Source organism: Diceros bicornis, chromosome 17 (assembly GCF_020826845.1).
Source record: "Diceros bicornis minor isolate mBicDic1 chromosome 17, mDicBic1.mat.cur, whole genome shotgun sequence".
Classification (NCBI taxonomy): Eukaryota; Metazoa; Chordata; class Mammalia; order Perissodactyla; family Rhinocerotidae; genus Diceros; species Diceros bicornis.
Genome location: NC_080756.1, coordinates 19,996,996 through 20,011,707, shown reverse-complemented (window position 1 = coordinate 20,011,707; position 14,712 = coordinate 19,996,996). Strand labels below are relative to the sequence as shown.

Here is a 14,712-nt window from a genome sequence, read left to right as displayed (position 1 = left end):
CTGTGGAGAGCCCTCGCAGAGAAGACCTGAGCCCCTGCCAACAGCCAGCACCAACTTGCCAGCCAGTGTGAATGAGCCACCTTGGAAGCAGAGCCTCCAGGACCTCTCAAGCTTCCACGTGACCACAATCTCAGGAGACATGGAGCCAGACCTGCCTAGCCAATCTGCTCCCAAATTCCTGACCCAAAGAAACTGTGAGTGACACTAAATGTTTATTGTTGTTTTAAACCACTATGTTACACAGCAGTAGATAACTAATACGAACACTGACTAGATAGTTGATGATTTAAAGAAATATTGCTAATAATGTTATTGTGATTACCTTCTTTAAAAATTGTTATCTTTTAGAGATGCATACTGAAATATTTGTAGATGCATTAATATGGTGTCTGAGATTTGCTTCAGAATAATGCAGTTGGGGGGCAGTGGGGAATGGAGGGTATAGATGAAGTGAATGGTCATGAGTTTATATTGGTTATAGCTAGGCGATGGACATATTCGTTGTACTATTTTACTTTTCTGTATGGTTGAAATTTTCTATAATAGAAAGTTAAAAAAAAAGTGCTTACAATGGTCAAGGCGAGAGAAAAGATGGCTGAGATACAGCAATATTTACAAAGATAGGAGGAAAGACAATGGAATAAAATATTTAGGAGGTAAAATGTGCAGCCCTTAGTGATTGAATAGATGTGGGGAGGTGAGAAAGACAGGAGAATCCAGGGTGACTCTCAGGGGTCTGGATGGTCCTAGCAGCCACTTGCCTGCTGTGCAACCTTGGATGAGTTACTCAACCTTTCTGTGCCTCCTTTTCTCATGTGTAAAATGGAGGTAATAACAGTACTTACCTCATAGGATTAAGTCAATGAAAATATGTAAAGCCCTTAGAACAGTGTTTAGCGCATAGTAAAACCTCTTAGTGTTAGTTCTTTCACTGGGGAGGCCCAGGACTGGGAGTGGGATGGTGGCTTTGGCTTTGGACGTGTTGAGATTTCAGCCCAGGGGGCCATCCATGCAGATGCCAGGAGGCATTTGGATATGAATCTGAAGCTCAGGAGAAGTTAGGGATAGAGACATGGATGATGTGGCACATTTTAAAACCATAAAAGTGAGTCAGCTCCTTGAACAGACAATTGACCAAAGAAGATACACAAACAGCAAATAAGCACATGAAAAGATGTGACATACCAGTAGATACAAAGCAGATGAAAATTACAGCAATAATGAAATATCACTATTCACCTATTAGAATGGTTAAAATTTTTTAAAAAGTAGCAATAATACCAAGTACTGGTGGAAATGTGGAGAAACTGGTCCCTCATGCATTGCCAGTGGCAAGGTAAAACGGGACAACCTCTAGAAAACAATTTGGCAGTTTCTTGTAAAATTAAACATATATTAACCATACAACCCAGCAGTTGCACTACTGGGTATTTATCCTAGAGAAATAAAAATTTGTATTCACACAAAAACCTAAACATGAATGTTCAGATAAGCTTTATTTGTAATAGCCAAAAACTGGAAACAATCCCAATATCCTTCAACAGGTGAATGGATAAACTAACTGTGGTACATCCATACAATGAAATGCTACTCTGTAATAAAAAGGAATACATACACACAACACTTTAGATGAATCTCCAAAGCATTCTTTTACAAAGAATGAGTAAGCCCAATGGAACCCAGGAACCTCATCATTTGAGGAGCACATGGAAACCTTTTTAACCTGTCCACTGCTCTCCCACCCAACCACTGCTGCCTAGGTCCAGGCACTCCTGAATCTTGCCTGGATTATTGCTCCAGCCTCCTCACTGGCCTCTCAGCCCCCAGCCTTGGGTCTCTCCAGTCCACTCTGCACACTATATCTAGATGGATCTTTCTGACGGTGAACATTGAACATTTCAACGGCTCATATTTGCTGTCAAGATGAAGTCCAAACATCTTGTCATACATTCAAGTCTCCTGCTTACCTCTGTCCTCTCATCTTTTGGTGCTTCAGTCATAATAAACTCATCTTTATGCTAGAATGTTCCATTTGATCCCTGAATGTTGGCCTGGGCATTTAAATTTTTCTACCTAGAACTCTCACCCCCACCCTCTTTGTCTGACTCATTCTTACCCCCCCACAGGTCTTCATTTTGATATCACTTCATCTAGGAAGCCTTCTCTGAGCCCCCAAGACTGGGTTAGAGCCCCTTCTGGGGCCTCCACAGCACCTGGGCACCCTCCATCATAGCACCACCCATGTTCTCCTATGATCACCTAGTGACTGTTTGACATCGCTCACTAGAACTGTGAGTCCCAAGGGCTGGGACCTGCCATGTTCATCTCTGGGTCCCTGGTGTCTGGTTCAGTGCTTCACACCTACACGGTGCCAGTGAATGTTTGTTGTATAAACAACAGTGTGGGTGGATGAGGAAATAAGGGAATGAAAGGGGAGGCACGGCGTGGGAAGGAAGGTCCCCATCAGAGTGTCCTGACTTCAGAAGAGTCAGGAAGAGAACAGCAGTCTTTCCTGCTGCCTCGCCAACACTGCCTACCTTGGGACTAGCTGTAGGAAAAGCGCCCACCACGAAGCCGAGCTGGGGGCCAGACTTGCTGCCAGGGGAAACAGATATGGACAGGGAAGAGTTTATGTCCATCCAAGACCACATACTCAAATTCTCTGTAGTTTGTGCGATGCACGTGGTGGGTGTGGGGAGATGGTGGTCGCGATTTGGTGCGTTGGTCACAAATGGCGAAGGGATGGCATCCTGTATTTCCTCTTCTAACCACAGGGTGGCAGTTCAGGCCTTCAAACCTCTCAGATGGTCGCTGCCGCCATTGCACCACCTGGTGGCAATATATTTTCCAACTGTTCTGTAGGAAATGATTTTTTTTAAATTTAAAGAATAGAAAACAAACAACATATGTGGCAAACTTAAATGTGTGATTTTTAAATAACTCCTTAGAGTACTCCTGCCTTAGAAAAGACCCCCAGGTCTCTCTTGGCTTCCACACAAGTCAACGACAGAAACCCAATTTCCTGGTGGCTTCTGCCGCCTTAGGCCCCAGCTGCCCTCTGCCCAGACTCCGCCCTGCCTGCTCTCTCTGCTGCAGGAACCATTCTCTGCATTTATCAAAGGCTTGTCTCCAATCGTCCCTTCCGTCCACGTTCATGTCGCTCTGGGATACTTCAGCATTCCTGTGGATGACCCTCCACCACCCAGCTCCCTGCTTCCTTGATCTTTGCCCCTCTGTGGCTTTCACCTCGGCCTCACTTCAGCAAGCTGCATCCGATATAAAAGTCTCCTCTTCTACTCTCAGACCGCAACCCACATACTCCCAGCTCTCACATCCTCTGTCCCCTCCTCACCTGCACTTTGGTTGCATTGAAACCGCAGCCCTGCCCCCTAACCCCTCCACATTATCCTGCTCTTTTTAAACCCTCCTAGCATCACCTCCCTCTGTGTAGTGATGTGAATGCAGATTCCGGAGCTGAACTGCCTGGGTTTGAATCCCAGCTCTTCCACAGACAGGCTTTGACCTTGGGCAATTTACTAACTCTCTGAGCTTCCCCCTTTCATATTAAAATGAGGATAACAATAATACCTACCTAAAAAGATTGTGATGAGGATTAACTGAGTTCACATGTATAAGCACTTAGAACAGTGCTTGGCACGCTAAATGCTGTGCATGTGTTTGCTCTTATATATTATTATTATTATTGCTCAAGCTGGAACCTATGGTGGATGACCTCACCAGCCACCTCAACTCTCTCATCAACAAAGCCCATCCTTGCACTAATCCCACAATCTTCCTTTTTTAGTCTAGAAACAGGCCTCTGCACCCTGCTAAGAGAAGAAACAGCAACCACAGAAATCCCACTTTCCTACGGATTGATGCCACTGGACATTCCTGCTCTTCAGCCTCCAGTGGGCTTTAGCCTTCTTTGAAAATCCTTGACTTGTCCTTAGCCTGGTCCCTCTCCTCTGTCTATCTGCGGTGACCAATCCACATCTTCACCACTTTCCTCATCCACATGGTATGAAATTCAAAAGGTACAAAAAGGGTACAGTGAAAAGAGTCCCTCTGGGGTAAATTGATAAACATGGCCACCATATTTTGTAGCTGCTCCCATCAATGTGTAATGACCCCTTGTCTTCCACACTCTGATCCTCATAGCCCTGCACATTCCCTGTTCTGTTCCTGTCTCCTGAAACCCTTCCATTGGGCCCCCTAGAGCTCAGGCCCTTCATTAGCAAACTCCTTATGGACATGGCCTCTTTGAATGTTTCCTCTGCCCTCCCAGCTCTCCCTGAGGATGCTGCTCTCCCTGCAGCCTCTCAAGTGGGCGCTGCTTTCTCTCCCTCAGCCCATGTGTCACCAGGCCAGAAGGTGTATGGGTGCCCTCCTTGCTCTTCAGTGCTGCTTTCAGACTGTTCTTCTTCCCTAAAATCCTTCAGCTTTGAATCTCATGTTGATGGACTATACTACCACTGTGCCTCCCCTTTCCACTCATCTATCAATCCCTGGGTTACTTTCTCTCATTTCTTGAAGATTTTGGCTCCTGCCTCACTCGCACTCCCTCTGATTGTCCTAATTGATTGTCACTCCCTCTAATTCTGTCCTAATTCTTAGAGGTTTCAATATCCACATAGATAATTCTCTCAATACCCTGCCCTCTCAGTTCCATGATCTCTTCTCCTCCAGTGACCTTGTCCACTACCCTATCTGAGCTACTCACTCCCAAGGTCGTTCCCTGGTCCTTGTCATTACCAATAACTGCAAGCCTTCTGTATTAGTGTCCCAGGGCTGCCATAACAAAATACCACAGAGTAGGTGGCTTAAACAACAGAAATTTATTGTCTTACAGTTCTGGAGGCTAGAAGTCCAAGATCAAGGTGTCAGTGGGTTGGTTCCTTCAAAAGGCTGTGAAGAAGACCATGCTCGAGGCCTCTCCCCTAACTTTTGGTGATTTGCCCGATCATTGGCATTCCTCGGCTTGTGGATGCATCACCCCAATGTCTGCCTTCATCTTCACATGGCGATATCCCTCTGTGCATGTCTGTCCTTTGGTCCAGTTTTCCACTTTTTATAAGGACACCAGTCATATTGGATTGGGGCCCACCCAAATGACCTCATTTTAACTTGATTACCTTTGTAAAGACCCTGTTTCCAAATAAGGTCACATTCTGAGGTACTTGGTGGTTAGGACTTCAACATGTTTTTTTAGGTGGGGAGAGGGACACAGTCCAACTCATAACACCTCCCATAATCTCAATTTCATGCATCCCATCCTCTGACCACCTCACTTCTTCTCAACATCTTTTTAACTCATTCCCACCAGTACTCGATCTCCAAAATTCCTTTGATCCCATCAGTACCAACAATCTACTGATCTTACTTCCTTCATGCCTCTCGTCTTCATTGTTCTCTCTTCCCTCATTCTCCAGAATAAAGCCCACAGCCAATTAATAGAATCATTCTCTTGTATGTATCTTCAATTCCCTTGCCTCTCTCTCTCTCTCTCCTTCGATGCACTAATTTGGGAAATTGGCAGCCCTGGCTAATCCAACTTGCTGCCTATTCTGTACCTAACATGGCAGGAGAAAACCCCCCACACATTCATGTTAATAAGTCTCACTTTAAATTCCTACTCACCTCAAGTGGACCCTTCATGCTGTTTGGTAATCCTACTATGACATGCCCTGGTCTATTCACTCTTTTGAGCTCCTAGACTACTCCTCATGCTATCTCTTCTCTTCTCAGACCTCCAACACCCCTTTCTCCCATCCTTCCTCTTAGATGATGACCTTGATTATTTCCTTGAGAAAATAAAAGCAATCAGAAGAATACTTCTATAAGTAGATACCACCACAGACACCCAACTACCTATCTCATGCCTTCATCCTTCCTGGACCTATGGATGCTGCTGAAGGACACTTGTGCACTAGAGCCCAACAATTCCCTCCTCTCTCTCCTGCATTATCACATTTTCTCGGTTTTATCATTCTCATAAATATAAGAAAACGCTTTAACTTCTTCTGTCTTTAAGAAACCCTCTTTTGAGCCAGCTCTGATGGCCTAGTGGTTAAAGTTTGGCATGCTCTGCTTCACCGGCCTGGGTTCAGTTCCCAGGCACAGAACCACACCACCTGTCTGTCAGTAGCCATGCTGTGGTGGCAGCTCACATAGAAGAACTAGAAGGACCTACAACTAGAATATACAACTATGTACTGGGACTTTGGGAAGGAAAAAAAAAAAAAGAGAGAGAGGAAGATTGGCAATAGATGTTAGCTCAGAGTGAATCTTTCCCAGCAAAAAAAAGAATCCCTCTCTTAGAGTAGCAACTCTCCAATAGCAATGAGCTTACCCAGACCCCAGATCTTGGTTTCTAAATACTATTCCCCACTAAAAGAAACCGAGGCTCTTCGGAAAAATGGCTGATTCCAGGGCTGTGTTGGGGAAAGTCCAAGATGAATCTTGAGCATGTTATGCCAGAAAGTAAGTACGACCTCAAAGAATGATGGGGATTTGTCAAAAAGACAGAGGCCAGCTTGAAGGGGTACCTACTGTCCAAATCATGCACAATTTTAGCATCCAAGTAAATAATGATAGTAATGGATTATAAACCTTAAATAAAATAGGAAACTATGAGTCCATACTGATATAAATAAAGTTTGATGAAAATGAAATATTTACAGTTTCAAAGTACTTCCCTGCTATGTCCTTATTAATTATAAAGGGAAAAATAGTAAATGTATAATGGAGAAGCCTAGCAAACACCAACTTAATCCAGTAATGAAAGTGAATGGCCTTAATAATGAGACAAATCAAAATCATGGCCTGCAGTGTTTGAAAGTGTCATGGTCATGAAAGTCCAGGACAGATTGAAGAATTATTCCAGATTGAGGAGACTAAAGAAATATGACAACTAAATGCAATGTGCGATTTTTTTGTGTGTGTGTTTGTGAGGAAGATTGGCCCTGAGCTAACACCTGTTGCCAATCCTCTTCTTTTTGCTTGAGGAAGATTGTCCCTGAGCTAACCTCTGTGCCAGTCTTCCTCTATTTTGTATGTGGGACGCCGCCACAGCATGGCTTGATGAGCAGTATGTAGGTCTGTGCCCGGAATCCAAACCCACGGATCCTAGGTCACCAAAGCAGACCACATGAACTTAACCACTATGCCACCAGGCCAGCCCTAATGTGTGATTTTGAACTGGCTATAAAAGACATTATTTGGACAATTGGTGAAACTTGAATGCAGTGTGAGGATTAGATTGTAGTTACATATTCCTGATTTTGATGATGGTGTTGGGATATGTAAGAGAATGCCCTTGTTTGTAGGACATATACACTGAAGTATTGGGGTGATGTAGCATCAAGTTGGCAACTTACTTTCACATAGTTTAGGAGAAAAAAAGTTCTTTGTACTGTATTTGAAACATTTATGTAAATTTGAGATAGTTTCAAAAATAAGACAAAAAAATACTAAAAATCTCATTTCTTGACCCCACTTCCCTCTCCTGCTCTCTTTTCCCCTACTTATTAGAAGAGTTATCTATGCTCTAATTCTTCCTTTCCCATTTTCTCTTGAACCACACCAGACAGCTTTCATTTCTATCAGTGCTCTTGCTAAGGTCACCAAGGACCTCCATGTTGCTAAATCCAAAAAACAATTTTCAATCCTCTTGCCAGACACGTCAGCAGAATTTGACACTGAATGATCTTTCTTGAAACATTTTTGTCACTTATATTCCAGGACCCCACATTCTCTTAGTATCAACTTTTCAGTCTCCTGTGCTTTCTTCCTCATTTCCTCTGACCTCTAAAGAAGTGGACTATCCCCGCGTTTAGGACTCAGAACTTTTCTCTTTCACTCTCTTGGTGATCTCATCCAGTCCCCTAGCTTTAAATAACATCCATATGCTGATGACTTACTAATTTTTATCTCCAGCCCAGGCCTCTTTTCTAAACTCTGAACTTCTATAATCAACTGCTTACTCCACATTTTCCATTGGATGCTGTCCAATAGACATCTCGAATTTAACACGTCCAATACTTAACTCCTGATCTTCCCTCCCCCAAGTCTGCTCTATCCACAGTCTTCCCCATATCAGTTAATGGTAACTTCTTCCTACCAGTTGCTCCAAAAACCTCGGAGTTATCCTTGACTCTTTTCCTTTCCTCACACCAATTACATTAGCAAATCTCGTTGTCTATAGTGCCTCCACCCTGGAACAGGTCACCACCATCTCTCACTGGAGTTACCCAAGAGGTCCCCTACTGGTTTTCTTCCATACTTGCGCTCTACAGTTTATTCTTTTTTTTTTGGGTGGGGGGAGGAAGATTGGCCCTGAGCTAACACCTGTTGCCAAACTTTCCCTTTTTGCTTGAGGAAGAGTGGCCCTGAGCTAACATCTGTGCCCGTCTTCCTCTATTTTGTATGTGGGACGCTGCCACAGCATGGCTTAACGAGTGGTATAGGTCCGCGCCTGGGATCCGAACCTGCGAACCTGGGTGGCCAAAGTGGAGTGTGCTGAACTTGACCACTACGCCACTGGGCCAGCCCCCTACAGTTTATTCTTATTGCTCTCTAGTGGCTCCCCTTACTCCGAGTAAAAGCCAAAGTCACTACATTGGGCTACAAGACTCTACATGATCTCTTACTCCTACCAAATTGGCTGAGAATAAAAATTTTGATGATACTCAGTGGGTGGAAGATAGTCCCACTTTTCTTTTTACTCAGTGGGTGGAAGATAGTCCCACTTTTCTTTTTTTTTTTTTGGTGAGGAACATCGGCCCTGAGCTAACATCCGTTGCCAATCTTCCTCTTTTTTGCTGAGGAAGATGAGTCCTGAGCTAACATCTGTGCCTATCTTTCCTCTATTTTGTATATGGGATGCTGCCACAGCATGGCTTGATGAACAGTGCCTAGGTTCGCGCCGGGATTTGAACCTGCAAACTCCAGGCTGCCAAAGCGGAGCATGCGAACTTAACCAGTATGCTGCCAGGCCGGCCTGGTAGTCCCACTTATACATTCTTGGTGAAGTGCAATTTGTTGATATCTTTAAAACACTTAAATTAATCATACTCATTGACTCAGCAATTCCATTTATAGGTATTTATCTTATGGAAATACACAAATGGCCAAAGACACATATGCAGTGTTCTGTAGTATTGTTTGTCACAGCAAAACAAAGGAACATGGCACATCCATATGGTGGAAGACTGTGTATGATGATGGAGATTTATGGGCTTTGGAAAGATCTCCAAGATATATTATTAAGCACTAAAAGAAGCAGCAGATCAGTAACTATAGAATAATCTCATTGTCTAATAAAAGGTCAACGTAAACATGCTCTGTGGGGCCGGCCCCGTGGCTTAGCGGTTAGGTACACGTGCTCCGCTGCTGGCAGCCCGGGTTCGGATCCCGGGCACTCACCGACGCACCGCTTCTCCGGCCATGCTGAGGCGTGTCCCACATACAGCAACTAGAAGGATGTGCAACTATGACATACAACTATCTACTGGGGCTTAGGGGGGAAAAAAGGAGGAGGAGGATTGGCAATAGATGTTAGCTCAGAGCTGGTCTTCCTCAGCAAAAAGAGGAGGATTAGCATGGATGTTAGCTCAGGGCTGATCTTCCTCACCAAAAAAAAAAAAAAAACATGCTGTGTGTGTGCGCATTTAAAAAGTGATCTGAAAGGTTACCAATCAACTTGGCGTATGTCTGGGGAATGAGACTGGGAGTTGGAGTATGAAAGAGACTCTTCCTCTTCCTTGTAAACATTCTACTCAATTTCAAGTACCTTTTTTTTTTGTGAGGAAGATCAGCCCTGAGCTAACATCCACTGCCAATCCTCCTCCTTTTTTTCCCCCTTTTACTCCCCAAAGCCGCAGTAGATAGTTGGATGTCATAGTTGCACATCCTTCTAGTTGCTGTATGTGGGACGCCGCCTCAGCATTGCTGGACAAGGGGTGCATCAGTGCACGCCTGGATCTGAACCCAGGCCACCAGTTGCAAAGCACGTGCACTTAACAGCTAAGCCATGGGGCCGGCCTCTCAATTACTTTTTTTTAAAAGCTATGAACATGCACTTTTATAATTTGTATGTCTTTAATAATTGTAAAAAAGATTTTAAAAAAATTCTTCTAGGGCCAGCCTGGTGCTGTAGCAGTTAAGTGCTGGCGCTCCACTTCAGCAGCCTGGGGTTCTCAGGTTCAGATCCCGGGCGCACGCCGATGCAGTGCTTGTCAAGCCATGCTGTCGCGGCATCCCATATAAAGTAGAGGAAGATGGGCACGGATGTTAGCCCTAGGGCCAATTTTCCTCAGCAAAATGAGGAGGATTGGTATCAGATGTTAGCTCAGGGCTAATCTTCCTCACGAGAAAAAAAAAAAAATCTTCTCCAGGGGCTGGCCCAGTGGCATAGCGGTAAAGTTCGTGCACTCAGCTTTGGTGGCCTGGGGTTTGCAGGTTCAAATCCCGGGTGTGGACTGATGCACCACTCATCAAGCCATGCTGTGGTGGCATCCCACATACAAAATGGAGGAAGATGGGCACAGATGTTAGCTCAGAGCCAGTCTTCCTCAAGAAAAAGAGGAAGATTGACAACAGATGTTAGCTCAGGGCCAATCTTCCTCACCAAAAAAAAAATTTTTTTTCCCAAATTGGAGTATCTTTTAAAAATATTCATTTAGATGCTTGAATTAACTCACAGAGGATTACAGAATATACCTATTACAGAATAGGTATCTATCTAGAGTTTGCTGCAGAGTATGATTATTTCTTTTTTAAAACTGTTTTTGATAAAGAAAACAAAACACACTATTTGTAGAAAATCTAGAAAAGGATAAAGAAGAAAATAAAAACCACTGGCAACCCAGAGAAAACCTGCTAACATTTTGGGACATTTCCTGCAAAAGGCAGGGTGCCCAAGTGAGGTGGAACCTGAAAACTTTGCATTGTCTTTTGCTGATGCCTTGATGCCATTTGGAGGGCATAATAGAGGTCGGGCAGTTTTGGCTCCCTTTCTTTGGAAAATTCAGCAGAAAGGGTAATCCACAACAGTAAGGCAAACATTCACCCATTGTTCTTGGAGAAAACAGTGAGGTCGCCTTAATTCTGCAAGCAGATGTTGCAAACTGAGATATGAAGTATTCTGCCATAGGGAGGATCAGGTGGTCTTTTTGGCCAAACCCTTCCTTGAAGTGCAAGGAGAAATTGGTTTCCCAGGAGCGTCTTTAACTCTCATGTGTGTCGCCCTCCACAGAATTACTTCAGGCGGAATATTCTATCTGTGTGGAGGACGCACAGTTATATGGGCTGTGGGATGGCTTATCTGGGCCCAGCACCCCTTAGCAGCATGCTGCAGCATTGAGGAACGAGAGCTTCCCACCTTGGAACAGTTGGTGGGGAACGGCTGACTCCAGGCACCAGGTGTGGCTGATGCTACCCTGCTCTGGTGACTAACAGTGAGACATATCCCCAATCAGCCCACACTGCCCCAGGGACCAAGGCGGCACCTTGCACTTGCAAACACTGCAGAACAAAGCCTGGCAGCAGACGGATCAGAGCCTGGTGACAGTAACATGGATGGACCTTTTGGTGTCAGCTTGTAAGAGGTGGAGTCCAGAGTCAAACCCACCAGGCCAAGCTCCTTCCCGGAAAGGAAATAGGATAAATATCCTGCATGCAAACAATTCTGTTATAACAAGGAAATGAGGTAATACATCAGGCTCAAACAGAGAAAAGGGCTTGAAAAACCAAGAAATAAGAAGTTAGGAGAAGGATGTAGACTTTTCTGAGCCTGCCTGGCAAGAGGCAGAGACCTACAGCTTAGTATTATCATCCTTAAGCCCATAAAAGCAGGAGGGACGGTGGGATAGGAAACTGGAAGTAGACAACGGAAGTAAAACGAGATCCTGACACTGAAGAAAACCAAGACATCTGACTTGACCCTTCTCTAAGTCTTGTTAAGTTTGCTCAATGATGACGTCAGCTGAGGGAAGCAGGAGGGAGAGAGGCCAGATTGGGGGAGGGGTAAGAAGCAGAGCTAAGGAGAAAGCTGGTCTGGTCCAACCTGCTAATCTTCTGCAGATAAGGAAAACCAAGGCTAGAGAAGGAAAGCAGCTTTCTCGACAAAATCAGACTCAATGGCTAAGACTCTTGACTTCCAGCCTAGTGTTTGCAAGCCCCGCCCATCAGAAGTGATCCACAGGCCAAAAGGGGAGGAGGCTAAAAAACCCGCAGAAGAAAGCAAAGCTACATATCCAAAAAGAAACCTTCCCGCCAGGCTCCATCACTTCTCAGCTTTGGAAAACCATCGAATGTTTCCAAGCCTCCGTGTCGTCATCTGTGAAATGAGGATGATGCTTCCTGCAGCAGGGCTATGGTGGGGGTTTGGGATCAGGAATCTGGCAGCGTGGTGGGTGTTTATTTTAATGGAGGGAGTTCCTTCACAGCTCTCTGGAGCATTCAGGGGCTGGAGAGACACTGCTGGAGGGAGCTAGTATAAAGGGAGGCACTGACACTTTCCCCACTCTCAACCTTCCTGGGCTGGTCAGAGCACAGGATGGTGTCCAGTGGTATAACCGAGTTGTGAATGGGCCCAGCACTGTTCCCTGACCTAGGCTTGGCAAGCCTGTGGTACCAACACAAACCATGTCTCCACTACAGGGCTTCCATCCCCACGATGAATTGTCCAGAGTCCCAGCCATAAGGCCAGGGTGCTGAATATGCACGCTGTCCAGAGAGCTTTTAGACTGTATGTCATAAGGAGGTGGCAAGTGTAGGCTACGTCAGGTGGGCACTCTGGACAAGTTACCCCACATCTTGCAGGGAGGTGGGGTAAGGAAGGCCCAACTTGGCTGGCCAATGTGAGACGGGCTGGCTGCCCCCTGGTTCACCTTCAGGTCATTGCCCAGCTCCACACCCCACAGGAAACTCAAGGGCTGGGGCACCATGACCACACCATGGCCTGTGTGTGCCATGTGGAGTCTGAAATAACTCCTGGAAGCCTAGACCCTTCCACACAGCCTCATTCCTGCCTCCCCTTTCTATTATGAGGACTTCAGAGCTAGGGGAACTTCTGGGTGAAATCTGAGGTAGAAACAGAGGCAAGAAGATCTGGGGAAAGCCCAAAGTCTGAGGAGAGCTAAGAAGGTAGCAACAGTTTGAGACCCAGCTGTGCTTCACTTTATTGCAACAGGAGGCTACAGACACTTAACTGTCTCCCCTCCAACCCTGAGGCCCAGTTTGCACATCGCCCCACCTGGTCCGTACAGAGGATTGAGTGCATGTCCCCCAGCACCCTCCCCAAAGGGCAGCCCAGCCTTCTGCCCCACCCAAGGGGAATCTCCCAGTCCCAGGTACCATTCCAGGCCTCAGCAGGCCCCACTTCCCCAACCCCTAGTCACCTTCCGGGGTGACCCCAGCCAGCTCCCCTGGTGCGGGGGCTACCTCACAAGGGCACCTGGGGCATATAGGTCCCTGGGGTCCCTCACCCTGGTGCCTATGTAATCTCTACCCACCTATCCATTCCTGAGACCTCCCACAGAACAAGCTGAGTCAGGCGCAGGGAGGGGCCTCCACGTTTTATTAGGGATACGGCAGAAGCAGAGGCTGGAAGCAGAGCAGCCGCGTTTTTAACAACAGATAAATTAACCGCAGTGCAGGATAGGGGGATGGGGACCGGGCCAGGTGCTTTAATATAAAAACAACAAAAAGACAAACAACGAACCCCAAAGACATGGGGCAGGAGAGGGCAGCACCATCCAGACAGCAGGGAGGACCAGGGCAGACAGAGAGAGAAGGCAACTTGACCGCTGGCCCCAATTCCACCGTCATGGGGCCTCCGGGCTGGCCCCGTGGGGGTGCCGGGGCAGGGAGCAGCCAGGTTGGGCGGAGATGGCATGGCCAGTGGGCAGGAAGCCCAGCACCACAAGATGGCTCAGCCTGAAGTGCGAGCTGGGGGCCGGGACACAGCGGCCTTGAACCCCCAGTCCCTCAGAGGACGAGCCTCACTCTGGGTGAGAGAAGGGACCAAGGGTGGGGTCTCTCCCTGAGCTGAGAGCGGTCATCTCCTCCACAGCAGCAGTGGGGTGTGCCAGGGACCCCCTTCACCTTCTTGTCCATCTGCCTCCTTGGTCCCTTCAGGAAGGGGCCCCGCTGGCCCCAAGGGGCGGGGCATGAGGAGGGCAGGTCCAGTCTGTGGTCTCCAACTCCAGAGAGGGGCCGTGGTGTGGCACAGCCCTTCAGCCCTGACTCCCACAGGAGGAGAGTGAGTCGTAGAGCGAGTCGCTGAGAGACTCTGAGGTCTCAAGCCCTGGGGGGCCCCCGCTGGCCACTCTCCCTTCCTCGCCCATGTCTGATGTGCTGGGGGTGCGGCTACCCCCAAACGCTGGGCCCTGGGGCGTCGGGGCTGGGCGGCCGGGCTCCAGGCTCCGCTTCCGGTCCACGGGCAGGGCCTGGGAAAGGAGGGGAAGCTGGAGAGGAAGTGCCTCTCACCTCTCGGCCCAGCCTGAGGCACTGGGCAGGGAGGGGCCGCACCTGAAGGGGCTGCCACAGAGGGGGCCCGCCTAGGTGGGGCACGCTTCAGAGGACGCAGGCTCGAGGCAGACTGAGCACAGTCCTACCAAGGTTCTGGGGAGGGAGAGCAACCCGTTCCCCAAGAGGGGTGTGAGAAGGGCAGTTGGGTGGGTTGTCCAGAGGGCATCCCAGGGGCTG

The 14,712-nt window shown here is 47.1% G+C and overlaps 1 protein-coding gene across 4 annotated transcripts in view; it reads right to left on the bottom strand.

Annotated features, from left to right (window-relative positions):
- Positions 1–13,561: 13,561 nt before the first annotated feature.
- The window catches only part of NCKAP5L (NCK associated protein 5 like), a 51,228-nt gene continuing 50,077 nt past the window's right edge, over positions 13,562–14,712 (bottom strand). For 3 of the 4 annotated variants that reach the window (XM_058558310.1, XM_058558309.1, XM_058558308.1), the window contains exon 13: positions 13,562–14,453. In XM_058558310.1, the coding sequence (XP_058414293.1) occupies positions 14,241–14,453 (213 nt within the window). In that variant the 3' untranslated portion in view covers positions 13,562–14,240. The remainder of the gene's footprint in view (positions 14,454–14,712) is intronic. The other variant, XM_058558311.1, reaches the window with a different exon arrangement.